General features: G+C 43.2%; 1 protein-coding gene across 3 annotated transcripts in view; it reads right to left on the bottom strand.

Annotated features, from left to right (window-relative positions):
• Positions 1-20,841, bottom strand: part of LOC121929286 (tyrosine-protein phosphatase non-receptor type substrate 1-like) — a 199,844-nt gene that overhangs the window by 30,341 nt on the left and 148,662 nt on the right. For all 3 annotated transcript variants that reach the window (XM_042464676.1, XM_042464674.1, XM_042464675.1), the window contains exon 3: positions 13,148-13,495. In XM_042464676.1, the coding sequence (XP_042320610.1) occupies positions 13,148-13,495 (348 nt within the window). The remainder of the gene's footprint in view (positions 1-13,147; positions 13,496-20,841) is intronic.

The raw sequence follows: 20,841 nt of genomic DNA, 5'->3' as shown, positions 1-20,841 counted from the left end.
CTGTAAGATTCTATATGGATCAAGTCCAGGTTATATGAAAGACTGTATTCTCCCATATGAGTCTCCTGGTGTTTTACTATTTTCTGTAGGCAGAGGAAGACCTTTTTATTTCAGCAGGTCTTCGATGACCGATTGCTGGGTAAGGAAGGACAAGCCTTTTAGAATATGCTGTACTCTTCTTTTGTTGTTTTCTTTTTAATTGTCATGTTTTTAAAGCTTTTAATTCTATTTTTGGGCTCTGTACTGGGTGAAAGGCAGGATATAAATTAAACAAAGAAATAAACTAAAACATATAACTATTGGTTTGTTACCACAAGGTCCAGCCATCTATAGCCCCCCTCTTTCTTTGTCCTACAAATATTCTTGCTCAGGCACCCCTAATTCCATCTGGCTTGAGTTCAGTATCTCGCTTGACTCCTCAGCATTGCTGGCAGCTGTTGAGCCATTTCATTTCACAGTGTCCCCCAACTTTTGGAATAGGTACAGTATCACCTCCTGCAACCCCTTCAGTTGTTATCTGCTACCACCTTTTATATTGATAGTTCTTGGATGTGTGCATGAGTGAGTGTCTTTGTGTCAATGATGATTTCCCTTGATTTGCAAATAAAACTATTTTGGACTTCCATTCTGGAGTGCTGTTTCTCAGAACCCAGTATACACAGGCTTGATCCCTGCTTTGAGTTCCCCAAGCCTGCTTGGCTGCTGTAATTGAGCTAATAAAATTCCCCTATTAAATACTGACTGTGAGTGCATTTTGGGTAACAGCCATTTTGGGTAACAGGTTGGCATTCTGCTGGGAAATTGTAATCTGATTTATGATCACATAAAGTTGAATTGCGCCATTGTGCAACGTCTGTATTCTTAGGAGGAGAGGAGAGATGAAACTATGTCATCAGAACTACTGTGTAAGTGCAGCCAGCAATGAAGCTATTGTGCAATGGTTTATAATGCATTATGTCTCAATGTGAAATGGTCCCAAGTGCAACAGCCACAATGCACAACATATTCCAAAGCACATCTTGCATGGTGCCCTGTTGTGCAGTAGCACAATTCATTAGCATGGTCACATTGATATAGTTTAATCATTAGAAGGTTCTGCAACATACATTGCAAGATCACAATCATGATATGTTTAATTATAGTTTTAAATATTTGTATGATGTGAATTTTAGAGCTGTATCTGTTTTAAACTTTGTAGGCAGACAAATACCCTAAACGCACCAGATCCCAATTGCTGGTTAGGACCTCTAAAGCCCTATATGTCTCAGGTCCATGCTATTTTAAGAACCATATCTTCCTACCACAGGAAAGCCTAAATACCTCCAAGGCACCAGATGCTGGCTGATCTTGAAAGCTAAGCATGATCAGTCTGGTTAGTACTTGGGTGGGAGATTGATTAGAAATACCAGGTGCTCTAGGCTATATTTCAGAGGAAGGAAATGGCAAAATCGTCTCCAAGTATTGCTTGCCATTTATTTATTTATTTATTTATTTATTTATTTATTTATTTATTTTCCATGCTGGCTTTCTTCCAGAAAGGGACACAAGGCAGCTCACAGATAAAACTGGTTAAAAACCTAACCATAAAAAAAATTAAAAGAAGAAAACCCTGTCGAATTTATGTGGTCACCATATGTCCACAGGCTCACTTGAATCTCAGACTGGGATAAATGAATGAATGAATGAATGAGATTTTATTTATATACTGCCATTCCTTCGATCACGGCGGTTTACAGAATAAAGGATTAATAATAATAATAATAATAATAATAATAGAAAGGGAGAGGAGGTTCAAAAATGGTAAGGTAACTAAAAGATACAGAGAACCTCAACAACATTTTCGTACAGTGCAGAAGTAAAGCATTTGGTTGAGTGGGTTTAAAATGCCTGGAAGGAAAGAAATGCAAAACTGAGCCATTCTTTCCCATAACCATAACGGCTGTCTTAACTCAGACGTACAATGCAAAGTTGTGAAAGAAACCGAGACACGGTTAAAGAGTGACATATGCCTAATAAGAATGAGAAACACTGAAATGTCAAAGCCAAGCAATGCCACTTTAATCTATTTCTTCCCCATAAATCAGTTGAGAAATATTGATATTTTATGTGCTTGCCTTTGAAGCTAACATCCGTGCAGATAATATTTTGTGCTGGCGGCAGGGAAAGAGATTGAAAAAGAAATTACATACTTGGATCGAATCAAAGAACGGCTCATGAGATACAGGGATACGCTCTACAACCAGGGAGGTTTTGGATATTGCTGGACTTCATTTCCCAGGAGCCCTGACTATTGGACAAGTTGGTTAGGTCTTCTGCAAGTCACAGTCCAAAAACATCTGGAGCTACCCTACTTGAGAAACACTACCTATAGCAGGAAAGGTCTGTGACCTAGAAAGTGATATCTAGGAAACTGGGACGGAATGTGCCTTGCACACTATTCATGTATGTGGAAACGGTGCACTAGATACATAAAGCAATCCTTTGAGACCATGTGTGAAAAAGACTCAAGTGAAAGGGAGAGCTTGTATACCTAAGCACAACCATACATGGGAGCTCTTTCACATATAAGTATGGGAAGCCATCTTATATTGAACTGGAATATTGGTTCATCTAGCTAAGTATTGCCATATTGCTGTCTGTATTATCTGGGAGCCAATGTGGTATAGTGGTTTGAGTGTTGGACTACAAGTCTAGAGAGATCTTGGTTCGGCCATGGAAACCCACTGGGTAACCTTGGGCAAGTCACGATCTCTCAGTGAATGGCAATGGCAAACCTCCGCTGAAGAAACTATCAAGAAAACCCTATGATAGGGTCATTTTAGGGTAGCCATAGGTCAGAAATGCCTTGAAGGCTCACAGTAACAACAACAACAACAACAACAATTATAATCTGACCAGCAGTAGGAACAGATGTACATATGTATGTATTTCCTGAAATATTTATATCCTGTACTGTCTAAGGGTGGCATACAATAAAACCAATTTAGCACAATGAACAACGATAACAATGATTTTAAAAGAATAAGAATATATTAAATCATTGAATGGCTTAAAACCAGTTAATTTAAAATGACGCCAACCGTAGCATATGTGTAAATCGGATAAAATCAGCTAGGCCCCTTTGATCAAAAGCCATGATTCTCTCATGGAAAGAGGATTATTTCCTAACTGTAAACTGGTAATCACTGATATTTTCCCCTGGTCTTCTGCCACCCAAATGCTAACCAGGCTTAAACCTGCTTGGCGTCTAAAATCAGATAAGATCAGGAGGTGTGTTCGAGTAATGATCTTTTAACATATGATCGGGTTACCACACACCCTCCTTTTCCCAGATATGTCCTCTTTTGCAGCGCTAATACTTGCACAAATTTTTAAAATGTCCACTTCTGCTTTGCATCTGCCCATTGATGCCAATTCCACATTGCTGTCTCCATCAAGAATTCTGTTAGGAGATGGGACAGAGAGTTGCCCAGTGGAGAGCTCAGACAGAGAGGAAGAGAGGGATGGCAATTCAGGGTTGAGGTAAAGAGAAAGGAGAAAGACCCAGAGAAAGAAGATGACCAAGCCAGCTGAGCAAGGCAGGTAAGGAAGCCTCTGGACATGTGTGGATGATGGAACAGGGTGGCTTGGTGAAGAGAGTGATGCAGATATTGAAAGAGGCAGGGAAAGAGGAAAGGGAAGGCGAAATTATTGTTATTTAAATACAGGTTAGGAATATTGCTAGTAGCAATTATCACAGTTTATATCATGTGTGTGTTGTGCTCTTTAAGTTGTTTCTGATTTCTGGCAACCCTAAGGTGACCCTATAGTGGGGTTTTCTTGGCAAGATTTATTCAGATGAGGTTTGCCATTGTCTTCCCCTGAGGCTGAGAGAGTGTGACTTGCCCAAGGTCACCCAATGGGTTTCATGACTGAGCTGGGAATCAAGCCCTGGTCTCCAGAGTCATAGTTTATATAGTTGTTGTGTGCTTTCCAGTTGTTTCTGATTTATGGTGACCCTAAGGCAAAACTATCATGGTTTTTTTTTTTGCTGAGGAGGGTTGCCATTGCCAGCATCTGAGGCTGAGAGAGTGTGACTTGCCCAAGATCATCTAGTAGGTTTACATGGATGAGCTGAGATTTGAACCCTGATCTTCAGTGTCCTAGTCCAGTACTTAACCACTACCCTGCACTGGCTCTCCTATATAGAATGGGTATTTAAAGTGAGAGCCATGATAGCGAGAGGTGATTTGAAGTAATCAGTCAGTAAGTGTGTCTTCCTTTTTGCTTTACAAAATATGTAATCCTAAAGTATTGTCGGATGGCTGTGCTACTTCACAGATCTAATTGGATATACATAAATCAGGGCTGCGATCGGCTAGACTGCCACGGATACATTTGCATCCCAAGTATGTTATATAAGCAGTTGTATTGTTATATTCTACATTTGCAAGCTATGTGCATTTATAAATCAAAAGCATACTGCTTTCTTGTAACTCAGACTTTGGCTATTTGTGAACCGCAAATGTGGGTATTCAATTAATGAGCAGCTTATGCAATTGGGTTCTTTTAAGCGTGCAGAGTGTAAAGCTACCTTGAAGGCCAAAGAGGGCAGGAATAACTCCATCTGTCATCTCTTTGTTCCTTTGGCATTGCAAGACCAAAGGAGATCATTCACAGGTAGCCATAAATTGGGGGAAGGACATTGTTGCCATGCAGAAGAGACGATGCAATTTGGAGAGCAGGAGAGGGGGTTGGGAAGGCGGTCCTTAATGTTTTCCATATCTGCTACTCCATCCTTTTTTTTGCCCCTTAGATCAGGTGTGGGAACATATGGACCTCCATAAGTTTTGGATCTGAACCCTCAGAATCCCTTACCATTCGGTGTGGAGGGTCAAAGTATCTGGAGGGCCAAAGGTTCCTAGTTTTCCATTAGCCTCAATTAGGGTTGCCAGGCATCCTCTGAAGGGAAATAGTGTACTTCTCTTGTTCTCTGGGGTGGACAAATCTCAGGTCAAAATGTACAGGAGGATGAGAATGTCCTCTTTTTGTATGGCAAGTGGCTTTAAAGCCTGGGTATCCACTTCCACCCATTCCCAAATGGTGCCAGGTCCTCTCTGGCTCAACATAAAGGTGTTTCTCTGTTTGTTACACTTGTGCAATACTGATGAAATAAAGCATTTTAAAAAACAAGAATAAAAATCCTGTGGGCCTCCCTCCTCTTCCGTGGCCAAGAGGCTGGGCTATGGGGCATTTTTGCTTGTTTGTTTTGGTTTTGATTTTATTGTTGTGTATTTTAATCTGTCTGTATACTGTGTTTTAATCTGATGTAAGCCGCCCTGATCGTAGGAAGGGCGGCATATAAATAAAAATTTTATTATTATTTATTATTATTATTTAAAGTGGTGTCAAAGTGCATTATTCTGACAGTGTAGATGTACCCCAAAACTTTCTGGTTCTAGTAGGTAGCAGTGATATAAGGTGTTGCTGCCCATTCAGGACTGTCCTAGGTCCCAGGAATTCAGGACTAATACCCAGGATCCCTTCTGATATCACAAGATATACACCCTGGTGCTGTTACAAGGGGCTCCTTGTGGTGTAACTAAGCATGATACATCCGCAAGCATCAACCAGAATTCCACAGAGCAAGGCACTTAAATTTTTTCAAACACCAAATCTATGTTTTAGGGGGGAAATGTTTATGGATAAGACAGTGCTCTCAGCCCAAGATTCCTCCCCTGAAGGAAAAGAAGGACTTGGACCTAAGGTTTGGGAACTCTCAGTGTAGGAACTGGAACACCCCCCCTCCCTGAGGGATAGCTGTGGGTCTTCCACAGCCTCAGCAGCCATGTCAGGCCTCAATAAAATCCTCATGTGAAACAGATTAGCCATATGAGAAGTGAGCCTTACCAGGCATGGCAGCAACTGATGCTGGCTGCAGTTTACTCCCTGCTTGGCTGTCAGAAGATGCTCCCACTCCCTGACTCTCAGTTGCCATATTACCTGGTTGCCAAAGGACGCCTCCCCCCCCATTATCCTCATACCAATTTTCACAAACAGCTGACCCCAAAGCAGTTCCCTTTCACTTCCCAGTTCTAGCCTTTCCCACATCTCTGGTATTGCAACAACCCACTCTTTACAATGTCACAAAGGTTCTCCTTGTGTGACCACAAGGACATGTCCTCACCCCACATCCCTTCCGTCATCAGATGTTGGTCCTGAAATGTCAAGGAAATTTACACACCGATGGAGGATATTTTGAACTTGAGTTGGATCCTGAGTTATTTTTATTAGGATTTCAAGGCAAATATTTGGAGAAGACTCATGGAAGAATACCATGATATGTGACAACTGTGGCTGGAATGATCTATGCACAAAGATGGAAAGAGTCACAATTCCTTCACAGGAAGACTAGTTGTTGAAATGACATGATTTAGTAGAGATGGATAAAAAAACTGACTATATTAATACATGGGAAAACTCTGGATAAATTTAAGAACGAGTGGAAGACATTAATTGAATATATAGAAAATAAAGGAGGTTCTATTATGGTTTTAGGTTTTTAGGGGACTGATATACAGAGGAGGGTTTTTGTTTTAAAAATGTTTTGATTTTTTATTAGGTCTTTGATAAGGATTTTTATTTTTTAGTATGACAGATGTAATCAGTTATTTTTTTCAAATAACATATTCATCATTCAACAAACTATAGGGAAGTAGATAAGTAATATAAAAGAATCTTAGGCGCCTTACAGACGGGCCTAAGCGGCGCCGTCGTTGCGCCAGGACCGGCGCTTCCGGACGTGCCTTGCCCCTTGTGCGTATTCCTTATGGCAATATAGTGGCGCCCTATACAGACCGGCGCGACCATCTTGACGTAACGGACGCACAGCATCCGGACGTCTAAACCCGGAAGAGCCATCGCGAGTGCGCGCTTTGGCACTTGCGGCGGCTCTTCCGGGTTACCGGAAGGAGTGCGATTTCTGCACTCCTTTTTTGCAGTGCGGAGGAGTCGCGCGGTTTGGCTGCTGCGGCTCCTCCGCGCTGCAACCGGCAGTGGCCCAAGACCACCCCTTTTGGGCGGTCTGTAATGGGCCATTGTCAGGTATGCTGGAAGCCTTTGTTTTCTTTTTTTGTTTAGTCTCTATATGCTTTTTTAGTTCACATTAATTTTTAGTTAGTTTTATTTCTCTTTAGATTTGTTTTTTCCTTGTATGTCTTTTAGATATGGAAAATATGAATGTGTTTGTTTGCACAGTCACCCCTTCATATCCACAGATTCTTTATCCATAGATCTAACCATCCACGGCTTGAAAATATTTTAAAAAGATATAAATTCTAGAAAGCAAAGCTTGAATTTACTACTTTATATAAGGGGCGCCATTTGACTATACTAGTGTATTTAATGGGTCCTGAGCATACATGGATTTCGGTATCCATAGGGGGTCCTGGAACCAAGCCCCAGCGGATACCAAGGGCCCACTGTAAATTGTTTAATAAAAATAACATTAATATATATATATATATATATATATATATATATATATATATATATTTTAAACAGAGAAATCTCAAGGAAATGGATTTGGCAGCTATAAGCACGCTAAAAACACACACAGAGAAAAGCCACTAAGGAGAAATTGTGCAGGTAGTACAAGTGTTAAACACACCTGCTCTACCATTTTTCCTTTCCATGTTCCACCTTTTGTTTGACAGTTGTATGGCTGACATCCACGTATGCGTACCATTTTTGATGTGTGTGTGTGTGTGTAGTTGTTTGGAGGGTTGCTCTAGACTGTTTTCTCAGTTCGCAGTAGGGAAATGAATTCAGGCAATTTCAAGACCACACAGACTCCATTCCAGTCTAGCTTGCGGTGGCTGATGACAGGGTAATGCTCCCTTTCCAACCCTGTGCTATGTTGGATGGCATAGGTTACTTTGACACATGCATTTTTCCTTACTCATAATAAAATATTTGGGGGGGGGGAGAGGAAAAAAGCAGCTATTAACTTTCCCCTCCTTCTCATCAGAGCAATCCATTCTTCACTATGCCAAGCCTAAATTGGCAGGGGCAATGTGTATTCCCCAAAGCATTTTTAAAAACAAGTTTTAACCTTTCCAGATTCCCCAGTCTGCCCGTTTATTTTTCTTTTTTGCTCAAAAGGGGCGAATCGTCTGCCCTTGGCAGCCCTCCAGAGTGGTAAATAGGTTACAGCCCCACAGCACTGTTTACCAATCTCATTTGTCAAACTCCTGCTTTGCATCTGTTTCTTGTTTCATGTTTTTGGAGGGCATTTTTGGCAATCCATGTGGCCTCTGGAGCGTCTCAAGGGAGGAAAATTAGACCCTCTGCTCCAAAGAGATTAACCAGTACGTATTAGCTTAAATGTAAATCTAAAGAGATTAAGCAGCAGTGTACATTGTGTTAAATGTAAACAAATGCCAGTGTAATAATCTTGAGACATTTAAAAAAATAAACCCCAAAAACCAGCCCCCAGTGTTTGCGCTGGAGACTTGAAGGGATGAAGATTTTGAACAGGAGAATGGCTAACTGGGTTAAGAGATAGGAACAACTCCCTTACTGCAACAGCTCTACTACCTGCCAGTCTGTTTACTGGCACAATTCAAAGCGGTGGTGACTGAGAGCCTTGACAAACTGGCATCAAACGTTGGCATCAGGGCAGAGTGGGGGCATGGCATCCGCCCAATGCACACCCCAACTCTGCCCCCATGCCAGTGTGACACTGCACACCCCACCACATAGTGTGCGGTGTCACATAACTCCTCTGGCGCTGCGTCCAGATGATGCAGCACCAAAGGAGCGTTGAAAAGCCATGCTATGCTTTTTGCATCTCATTTTTGCACTGTGGAAAGGCCAGATTGGGGTCACGGAATGCAGTTGCCATGGCCCCGATCTGGCAAAGGCAGAGGCAGTTGTAGGTCTCCCCTTAGGGGCGGTCTGTTCAACTCCTTATAAAGCCCTACATAGCTCAGGTCCAGGTTATTTGAATGATTGTGTTCTCCCATATGAACCTGATCATGTTTTGAGATCTTCTGGAGAGGCCTTTCCCTCCATCTTACCACTGTCAAAGGTACATCTGGTGGGAACATGGGAGAGGGTGGCTGCTCCCAGTTTCTGGAATGCCTTTCCCAGAGAGGTTAGATTGGCACCTTGTTACTATCTTTCTACAAGCAGGTGAAGACCTTTTGGTTTCAGCAGACCTTTGAGGGAAAGATTCTAGAGCAGATCATTAAACATAGAGTGTGCGAACATCTAGAAGGCAATTCCATAATCACAAAAAGTCAACATGGGTTTCAGAGAAAGAAGTCATGCCAGACAAATCTGATCTCCTTCTTTGATAAAATTACCAGCTTGGTAGATGAAGGGAATGTTGTGGATATAGTATATCTTGATTTCAGTAAGGCCTTTGACAAGGTTTCCCATGATATTCTTGCAAACAAGCTAGTGAAATGGGCTAGACAACATAACTGTTACATGAATTTGTAATTGGTTGACCCAAAGGGTGCTCAACAATGGCTCCTTTTCATCCTGGAGAGAAGTGACCAGTGGGGTCCCACAGGGCTCTGTCCTGGGGCCAGTGTTGTTCAACATCTTTATCAATGACTTGGACGACAGAATTGGGGGCATACTCATCAAATTTGCAGATGACTCGAAACTACGAGCAGTAGCTAATATCCCAGAGGACTGGATCAAAATTCAAAATAACCTTAATAGATTAGAAATCTGGGCCAAAGCTAACAAAATGAATTTTAACACAGCTGAATGAGACTACATGTGAAAGGGATCTGGGAGTCCAAGAAGAACACAAGTTGAGAGGGAGTTCACCAGGCAGGGCCAGCTCCATCAGGGCCAGCCTGAAGGAAGGAGACTCCGCCCTCCATAACTGCCATCCGCTGGCCTGAGAGGGAGTTCACCAGGTAGGGCCAGTTCCATCAGGGCCAGCCTGAAGGAAGGAGACTCCGCCCTCAACAACTGCCATCTGCCGGCCTGAGAGGGAGTTCACCAGGCAAGGCCAGCTCCATCAGGGCTAGCCTGAAGGAAGGAGACTCCGCCCTCCATAACTGCCATCCGCCGGCCTGAAAGGGAATTCACCAGGCAGGTCCAGCTCCATCAGGGCTTAGCCTGAAGGAAGGAGACTCTGCCCTCGATAACTGCCATCCACTGGCTTGAGAGGGAGTTCGCCAGGCAGGTCCAGCTCCATCAGGGCCAGCCTGAAGGAAGGAGACTCCGCTCTCCATAACTGCCATCCGCCGGCCTGAGAGGGAGTTCGCCAGGCAGGGTCAGCTCCATCAGGGCCAGCCTGAAGGAAGGAGACTCCGCCCTCCATAACTGCCATCCGCCAGCCTGAGAGGGAGTTCACCAGGCAGGGCCAGCTCCATCAGATCTAGCCTGGAAGAAGGAAGAGCCCTCCCTCCAATCCATCTACCTTGGTCCAGGCCTCAGAGGGAGAGAAGAACCACTGGATCTCATCCTCTTTCCCTCCACCATTCCCTTCTCCTTTTGTTTCGTGTCTTTTAGATTGTAAGCCTAAGGGCAGGGAACTGTCTGATTAAAAAAATAATAATTGTAAGCCGCCCTGAGAGCCATTAGGGCTGAAGGGCGGGGTATAAATACCTAAATAAATAAAATAAATAAATAAACATGAATCAACAGTGTGATGCAGCAGCTAACAAGGCCAATGCGATTTTAGGCTGCATCAATAGAAGTACAGTGTCTAGACCAGGGGTCGGCAACCTCCGGCCCACGGGCCGGATGCGGCCTGCGGAGGCCTTTAAGCCGGCCCCTGGCTCCTCCTGCCGCCACCGCCGCCTCCGGTTGCGGCTTTTGCCCGCTATGGGCGCCGCCATTTTGGGGGGGAAATAGCGGCGAAATCTCGCACGATCTTCCCCTGCCATTTTGGGCAAAAAAAGGCAGCAAAATCTCACGCGACCTCGGAGAAGGTCACGCGAGATTTCGTCGGCCTTTTCCCCCCAAAATGGCGGCGCCCAGGGCTCCGACGGCGGCAGCGGGCCTCTGGGAGGCCCGTTGCCATCGCTGGGGCCCTCCAGGAGGGCTCCAGCGGCGGCAGCGGGCCCCTGGGAGGCCAGTTGTCATCACTGGGCCCCTCCAGGCAGGCTCCGATGGCGGCAGCGGGCCCCTGGGAGGCCAGTTGCTGTCACTGGGGCCCTCCTGGAGGGCTCCTGCGGCGGCAGTGGGCCTCTGGCATCAGGGGCCGGCAAAGACGGGGAGGCCTCTAGCGCTGGCGGCAACGTCAGGGGCTGGCAAAGAGGAAGTGGCCTGGCCCCTGGGGGTGGAAGCTCCGCCCCCCGGGGGTGGGAACTCCGCCCCCGGAGGGTGGAGGCTCCACCCCCGGCACGCGGCCCCTGCCCCGGGGGTGGAAGCTCCACGCCCCCGGCTTCGGCCCTTCGAGGGACAGCAACCCGGCCCCCGGCTCAAAAAGGTTGCCTACCCCTGGTCTAGACCAAGGGAAGTAATAGTGCCACTCTATTTTGCTTTGGTCAGGCCCCACCTGGAATACTGTGTTCAGTTCTGGGCACCTCAATTTAAAAAAGATGTTGAGAAACTGGAGCGTGTCCAAAGGAGGGTGACTAAAATGGTGAAGGGACTGGTAACCATGTGCTATGAGGAATGACTTAGAGAGCTGGGGAAATCCAGCCCAGGATTTCCTCTGCCCCATCTCGGATTCGCCCCTTTTCACTTGCTGCCCTTCACTCCTGGAACCTTCTTCCCCCGCGAGACACAAGGGCCATCACTTCTTTAACAGGCTTCAAAACGGAGTTGAGGACCATCCTGTTCAGAGGAGCATTCCCAGGCATTGTGTGATTGTCACTTGCTATTTGATGTTCTGTTTTGTTGCCTGTTTTATTGAACCATTTCCTGTATTGCTATGTATTGTATATGTATTATCCTATTATTTTTTAGATTGTATGCCGTAGGCAGGTTTACTCTTATATGTTTATTGTTTTTATGTACAGCACTGTGCAAATCTACAGCGCTATATAAATTAATAATAATAATAATAATAATAATAATAATAATAATAATGTTTAGCCTGGGGAAGAGAAGGTTAAGAGGTGATATGATAGCCCTGTTTAAATACTAGAAGGGATGTCATATTGAGGAGGGAGCAAGCTTGTTTTCTGCTGCTCCAGAGACTAGAATCCGGAGCAATGGATGCAAGCTACAGGAAAAGAGATTCCAGCTCAACATTAGGAGGAACTTCCTGACAGTAAGGGCTGTTCGACAGTGGAACACACTCCCTCAGAGTGTAGTGGAGGCTCCTTCCTTAGAGATCTTTAAACAGAAGCTGGATGGCTATCTGTTGGGGATGCTTTGATTGAGATTTCCTGCATGGCAGAATGGGGTTGGACTGGATGGCCCTTGTGGTCTCTTCCAACTCTATGATTCTATGACTGGTTGCTTAAGAGGAACAGGGCTTGTAAAATGTGCTGAATTTTCTATTCCTTTTTAATGCTGTATGGCTTTATCTACATTTAATTTTTAATAGCAAAATTACTTTTCAGCTTTTGCATGCTGTGAATTCTTAAAATGATGATTGTTTTTAATATTGGAAGCCGATTTGAATCTTGAACTGGGAACAAGGTGGCAAATAAAAAAATATAATAACAGAACAGTAGAACTTATGTATCCATGTGGGATACGTTCCTTGACTTATCATGAATCGCGAAGCTGTGGCCAATACTGAACCTTAGTGAAATTAATGACTTCTGGTGGATGTTGACCATAGAGTTGTGCTGGAGGACCTAGAAATTCCTAGAGAGAACAGCTCTCTAGGCATTTCTAGGTCCTCCAGTGTGACCCTATGGTCAACCTCTGCCAGAAACATACCATACAATCGTGTTGAAGGATTTAAAAATGCCTAGAAAGAAAGTATGTTTCGGGTATGAACAGGTGAAACCTTGTCTACCATTCCCAAGGATATGGGGGTTGTATAACAATAGCAATAACAGGTTAGCCCCTGTCCCTTCTCTCTCTGTTACTCAAACATGCAGTTGTTATGACTGCTATTCATAAAAATGTTGTAATGGGCATTTGCATGCAATACACACGTTACCTCCAAGTTTGGGGGAATTAAAAGAGTAGATTTTCACCCTTGGATCCAAAACAGACTTTAGGTGGTACTTACCAATCACAGAAACCACGGTGCCTTTTCCAGCAGTTTCTTCTGTCTCTGGGCTCCCTGATCTTTGTCTGTATTTCACACAGTAATAGGTTCCTGCATCCTCGGGTCGAACATTTTTGATGGTGATGGAGAAGTCATTGAGGGATCCAGGAACAACCCTTGTCACTCGGGGGGAAGACTCTCCTTTTTGACTATAAATGGCTGGCTGGATTCTGTCTAGGCCTCTGTGCCACTTGACTCCTCCTGGTAGACCGATCCCACTCAGTGTACAACTCAGTGTGAGCTCCTCTCCTGCTGACACCGACAAGGATTCTGGGCTCTGTATTATCTCCAGCTGCTGACCTCTGACACCTGTAGCAAAAACAGAATATCACAGGTATAAGTTTGCTCTAGAACACACAACTTCTGTCTCAGTGGGTTGGTGAATCTGCTCTGGGTGCCCGTCTGAACATTAGAGGTGCTATCCAAGACACTGAACCAATAGCAACAGCAATAGCAATGTATTTCTATACCGCTCATCAGTGTACTTAAGCAGTCTCTAAGCAGTTTACAATGTGTAAGCCAATTGCCTCCAACAAGCTAGGTACTCATTTTACTGACTTACAAAAGGATGGAAGGCTGAGTGGACCTTGGAGTTCTTCTCAAGGACTGAATTAAAACATTGTGGCTGCAGTACCAGCATTTACCCATGCGCCACCAGAGCCCCTATTCTCCAAACAGGTTCAAAGAGCTTGAGTAGCTCCTTGAAATTTCAGGGTAAAACCAAGAACGGATTCACAAGCCCACTGACATGGGAGCCCATCACCACTGAACTGGATTGAGACAAACATGTGCACCATTATGGCAACTCTATTTTATTTTAGTCTTATTCTGCCTGAGTTCCAAGATTAGGAAGCAAGGCTGCTAACATTACATTAAAATACTATATCTAATAAAATGCCATGAAATATAAACATGAAATTATTATTATTTGTTGTTGTTGTGTGACTTAAAGTCATTTCTGATTTATGGCCCCCCTAAGAAGAACCTATCATAGGGTTTTCTTGGCAAGTGTCTTCAGAGGGTGTTTGCTTTGCCATCCTCTGAGGCCGGGAGAGTATGACTTGGCCAAGGTCAACCAGTGGGTTTACATGGCAGAGCTGGGATTTGAACCCTGGTCTCCAGAGTCATTGTCCAATGCTCAAACCACCACACCACACTGGATCTCTTAATTAAAATGGTCATTAAAATGCTTTGAAAAATCTCTTAACAACGACTTGAAAACATTAAATGTCCAGCCTGCACATCCAGACCCAGTTAGTTAGTAAAAGCATAAATTCTTTCTAGGATATTTTTAAAAAAGCAAACATTAATAAGAACATTTTAAAAAAACACCCACTTTCAGTTGCTTCAAGACAACAGCAATTCTGTGCAGAATCTGTCATGAGCAGCGCTCCCCATATGGCAAAGTTAATCTGCTTCAAACATTCTAACACAGCTAAAGAAAAAGAAGAAAACAAGACTGGCTTGGAAAACTAACAACCAATGCTGCCCTCCAAGAGTCAGGAAATAATAAGTAAAGAGTAAGAACGTCTGTTTGTGTGCGTGTCTGGAATCCTCTACTGGGATACATATGGATGGCACGTAGCTACACATTTCCCCCCAACTCAATTCCAAGTGATGCAGCCCCTGCAACGCAGTTATTTCGGTGTTGTTGGAAGTTGGGGGAGAGAATCAGCAGAGCTATTTTTCTGTGTACTGCAACAGGCAGCAGCAAAGATCTCCAGGAATCCTGGGAGTGGGGATCCCTGCATATGATGTTCTTGCAATGTGTCCAGCTATCTCCTGATGCCCCTGCTTTGCAACAACATGGAAGTGGTTGTAGTACAGGGTCTGCATCACTTGACAGGTGGATTTAGATGGTGGTGATGGATTGTTGCATGACTGCTAAAGAATTCCAACCACTGCAATGACCAAAAAGGTGAATTGCAATAGTGTAAGTGAAAGTCAGGCATGACATAGTGGTTTGAGTGTTGGACTATGACTCTGGAGACCAGGATTTAATTCCCCCTTGGCCATGAAACCCACTGGGTGATCTTGGGCAAGTTATATGCTATGTACTGTATATGTATTATCCTACTTGAGAGTATGTATTTTCCCTGGAAGAAGATTAACCATTCATTATGAAGCCAAGCCCTCCCTCCAGTCCATCTGCCTTGGTCCAGGCCTTGGAGGTAGAGAGGGACTGCTGGACCTCTTACCCTTTCTCTCCACCACTCCCTTCTCCTTCTGTGTCATGTCTTTTTAGATTGTAAGCCCGAGGGCAGGGAACCGTCTAATTAAAAAGATTGTATGTACAGCGCTTCATAAATAAAGGTTAATAATAATAATAATAATAATAATAATAATAATAATAACAACAACCTCAGGGGAAGGCAATGGCAAACCTCCTCTGAACTAATCTTGCCAAGAAACTATTTGAAGGCCCACAACAAAAAACAACAAAGTCTAACGTTGTTGTCCCATGACAATCGTGCTAGGTTAAGAATGGAAGCATACCAATTTGGTATTATTTCTTATCATGTTTCCCCCACAATAGTACTTTGGCAATCCATGACTGCATGATCTGGTCTCCACAATGCCAAACACCACTTTCTAGGGGGATGGAAGTATACAATCAATGGCGGCTGCCAACTACTTCCCAAAACTGGCTGGTTTGTGAATGTGCACACAGCAGCTGGCTTTGGGGTATGGCTGGTGGCCGCAATCACCCCTCTACCCCCTTCCCAAAGCATGAGGATGCTATGTGCATATTCACATAGCAGCCCAACACAAGCCATCGTGGCTGCCAACCACCTCCTGAAGTATGGCTGCTGTGCAAATGTGCACACAGCAGCTGGCTTTAGGAAGGTGTTGGTGGCCATGATCTCTGGAAGGAGGAGAGGGAGAGGAGGAGAATCATGCTCAGTCATACCAAGTGACTGCTGACAAGCGGAACTGCAGCAGAATGAACCTATTGCACAAAGGCAGTAATGTAATAGCAGTGAGATTGCGAGCCTATTGACAGGTTTTTGCCATCAATGAAAAGGTGAACAACAGTAATGAATGGAATGCAAGGCAGCAGCAGGATGGACGTGATATTGTGTGATAAGTACAGCAGGGCCTTGTGATTCACGGATTTCAGCATCTGTGGGCGTCAAACTCCCACTGTCCCTAATGGTGGCACGTGCACATGGGTGTGCCACCATTAGAGACAGCCCCCGTTGTCTCCAGTGGTAGCGCATGGCCACTGCCATACTGCCATTAGACACAATGGGACTTCACCTAAAGTCCCATTGTTTCTAATTGCAGTGTGGCCGCATGCACATGGCGCCGTTGGGGACAATAAGACTTGAGCATCCATGGATTTTGGTATCTGTGGGGGGGGGGGCAGGGAGTGTTCAGACCGAATCCCTCTGGATAGCAAAGTCCCACTGTACTAGCCAAATAGACTTTTATCCTGTTAAAATCCCACTTGTATTGCCTCATGTAATAAAGTACTTATGCCAACATAATTCACCAATAGGCTTCTGGCATACACCTACATCCTTATCCACTCACATATATAATGATGGAAAGAATATTAACAATTATTCAATTCCCGGTAAAAAAAATGGGTTTCCCAACATCTGGGAGATCCATTGGAAAGAATATTATAGAATATTTATGAAGTTTCTTTGGTATTAGAGTGTGTAAGTTGTGTTGACGGGAATTGTTTTATGTGTTTTTTGGGTGCAAATCAAGGTTATCTGAGCAGAAAGCCAGTTTCCTGGTCAGAAAGGCCTGTTTCCTGCAAAGAAAATGTTTTCTTGCAAAGAAAACTTTGCTTTGCAACACTTTAGAACATTTGAATACAGAAAGAATGCAGAGGAGAAAATTCCAGTTATTTATCCTTAGTTGTAAAGATGAAATAACCAAGGATTTACATCATAGATAGGTTAGATAGGTTTTTTTTTCATATTTATACATAAATTCAGCCAACACCCCTCCCCCCCAAAAATACATAAATCAGTGCTTTGTTATCAATATTGGCTGGAATCCTATACGACCTATTATATTATGTAACTTTATGTATACCAAGCTATGTAGCAGAAACACTACTGAATTGTGAAGGTGTGTAAGGGGATTCTGGCAAAAGCAATTCACTAGCATGGTTGCATAACATGTCAGCAATGTTACACATAAAGTTATGCATTGTAGGTTCAGATGCACAATCAAAGCCACTGTAAGTAGTTTCATTCTCAAAGAAGCCAGATATGTTTTGACATTTTCCATCTTCTTCATTAGCCAGTACAGGTATCACGATGTCATAAAGTCTTCCCATTCTTGTCAACAGTGGGAAGGAAACCATTTGTCAAAGATCCCTCATAGCGAAACAGAGCCTCTTACTCTCACCACTCGCCTCTTACTCTAAGTACTTATCTCTTGCAGGAGGCAGGCATGGGGAAGTTTACCTCCCGAAGGTCTGAAAATCCCCACAATATTTCCTTATTTTGAGCATTATGCTCTGCCTTTCTAAGAAATCTTCAAGGCAGCCTGCAGTCAAAGTTAGACAATGTATGGTAACCAAAACAAAAGGAAGAAAATTAACAAAAGAAACAGTGGTATTGAAGAATATGAAACGGTAAGGCGATAGTAAAAATGCAAACTAAGCAGTCCAAGGATGCAAACACATAATGTAAAATTTGCTTGAACAAATCTTAGAAAAGCCTTTCTTTACCTGCCAGAAAGGGAATACCTAGGGTCTACGCAGACCTCACCATGCGGACTGATACAAATTTTCAAGCTTTGTGTATAAGGTATATATGAAACATTCCGTACATACTTGACTATAAGTCAACTTCATGTATAAGTTGAGGGCAGGATGAAGGAAAGGAAAACAATGCCAAAGAACGTACAAAATTCTTGCTGGCAACAGTGCCAGATGCCCAGTGGGACACACATGTGGTCAGCTGCCTGGTATCAGAACAAAACGCTTCGGGTCTTCTGGGAAGATCCAAAACAAACAGGGACTTTTCAAAATCTGGGGTAAGCAGGGCAAAACCTAGTCTGGTCAACTCACACCATAACCGGGCTTTGAACCGTGCATCATCTGGTTCCCCTGACAAAGGAAGGGGAGAGACTGTTGTATTTGGCCTGTGCAAGAGAGACTTAATCTTACTAATATTAAAGCAAAGGGGAAACCATCTCCAGAGTTTAGGTTCCATTGTTAATCTTTCTGGAAGGGAAAACCCCTTGGAGGGGAAAATGGAAGAAAAAGATTGATTCCCAGAACCCATATTTTTTGATGCAAAATGTAGTTGTCTTTTACGAACGGTGGCAATCACACCACAAGTAGTATAAAAAAGCTAAAGGAAGCTAGCTGGGTTAATTCAGTGGAAGTTTCCTTCTCTCTCTCTCTCTCTCTCTCTTGAAACGCCATAATACGAATTAATGTTTCACCTGTCAAAAATTGCAGCTCAGTTTCTACGTACAACCTAGTCTTGTTGCAAGCCTGGATATTTCCTGAAAACTGTCACTGGTTGTTATGCATTTGCGTTTCTCCACCCCTATCTTCAACAGGTTTTTTTCGTGCTTATTTTCTATCAAATATAATAGAAACACACATACCTCTATACCTTGCAATTACAGATTTCTGGCTGACTCCCTCCCCTCCATTTGATCATAGTTTCTCTAAGCCCCTAGGGTTTTAACGCACACACACAGACAGAAGAGAACACAAATGTTCACAGAGCACTGCTGATCCAAATTGTTCTGCAGAATATTGCTTGGTACAAAAAAAATTGCATACCTTAATTGTAGGTAAGTGTACAATTTTACTGTCTAAGACATTTAAGCATTCTGTTTTCTTACTCTGTAATGGATGTTCATATTTCACAATTAGTTTTTTTTTAAAAAAAATACATGTTACTTCTTCTAAAAATTATACCTTTTTTTAAAAAAAGGTGCCACATGGTTTTTTTGAGAATGCACAACATTATCATTATCTTCCTGAAAAGGAAGGCAGAGTTGGCGGGTAGCAGGGAGAATACATTGAAGGTGCCTAGAAAATTGAGGCTAATGTCTAGAAATGTAGCATTTTGCCCACGTAGTGCTGGATTTACAACTCTGCATCTGAGTCTAGTACTTCAAGACACGGCAGGTAGTGCCTCAGAATTTCTGAATATAATCATGTATAAGTCTAAATATTTTAGTCAAAAATTGAGCCAAAAAATTGTCCATGGGTCAATGTAAGTTTGTTGTTGTTGTTGTTGTTGTTGTTGTTACGTGCCTTCAAGTTATTTGCAGCTTATAAAGATTCCCATCTTGGCCATGAAACCCATTGGGGACGAGACAACAGATATATTAAAAATAATACAGTCGGCCCTCCTTATACACGGATTTTTTATCCACGGATTTAAGCATTCACGGCTTGAAAATATTTTTTAAAAAGTATGAATTCCTGATAGCAAACCTTGATTTTCCATTTTATATAAGGGACACCATTTTGCTCTGCCATTATATTTAATGGGACCTGAGCATCCACAGATTTTGTTATACATGGGTCCACTGTATACAATAAATAATAAAGAAGAGTTATAAAGAGTGAAAGAAAGGTCTTGGCGGAAGGAGGACTGGTGACGGGACGATGGAAGTAGTTAAATGAAACAAGGAGTCAAAGAAAGAAATCAAAAGGCTACAATCACTGCTAATGTAGTTGCAATGTGTTTTGCTTTGCCTTTTCAGCCTTTTGGACATGTGGGCATTTTCTTAGCCCTGCCTGTGCCAGGTGGCTTTCCCCCACACATTGCACAACCACCATTTACCACAGTTCCCTCCTCATCCACCCAGCCCTTAGGCTGAGAACAAATAGTTATGCCTGCCAGAATTTTGTAAGACCTTTGGCATCATTTTCCTTTGTTTTGTCCTTTACACCTTTTGTTACACGCCCCTAATTTTTACCCTCAACCCATTCATGGGCCATGTCAAAATCCATAAATTTGGCCTCAAAACCTGCCCTCGATTTATACAGGAGATTAACTTAAAGCTTTTGTAAACTTTGATAAAGGCTTTCCCATTCATACACATCCAGACAATAATTTATTGACTGTTTTATTCATTTTTATCAAACCTCTTCCCCAGAACTGGGCTGAGGTAAAGCCATTGGTGGCTGACAGCTCCCATGCCATGTGGGAGAGGCATCCACTCTGTGTTTTGATCCAGGATTTAAAAGAGGCCTCTAAAATTCTGAGCCATTTAAAGTGAGCCAAAGCCTGGCATGGGATGCTGCCACACTGCAGTTTTACACTGCTTTAACTGTCATGGCACCATCTTATGGAATTCTAGGATTTGTAGTTTGTTGAGGCAGCAGAGTTCTCCAACAGAGAAGGCTATATGTCTCACAAATCCCAGACTTCCATTGAGCCATGGCAGTTAAAGCGGTGTCAAACTGCATTAATTCTACAGTGTGGATGTAGCAAGTGACATGCTCTCAACCTCAGGAGAAGGCAAACGCAAACCTCCTCTGAACAAATCTGACCAAGAAAACCCCATGATAGGTTCCCTTAGGGTTGCCCTAAGTTGGAAATTACTTGAAGGCACACAACAGCAACAACAACAAGATGCAGCCATAGAGTCACAGTCCTGGAGACACTGAGGTCACCGGCTGTAATTGGTTAAAAAAATAAAAACATTAGTAG

The sequence above is a fragment of the Sceloporus undulatus genome, chromosome 4, assembly GCF_019175285.1.
Source record: "Sceloporus undulatus isolate JIND9_A2432 ecotype Alabama chromosome 4, SceUnd_v1.1, whole genome shotgun sequence".
In the NCBI taxonomy this organism is placed as follows: domain Eukaryota; kingdom Metazoa; phylum Chordata; class Lepidosauria; order Squamata; family Phrynosomatidae; genus Sceloporus; species Sceloporus undulatus.
Note: the sequence above shows the minus strand (reverse complement) of the source record. Positions and strands in the feature narration are given on the sequence as shown.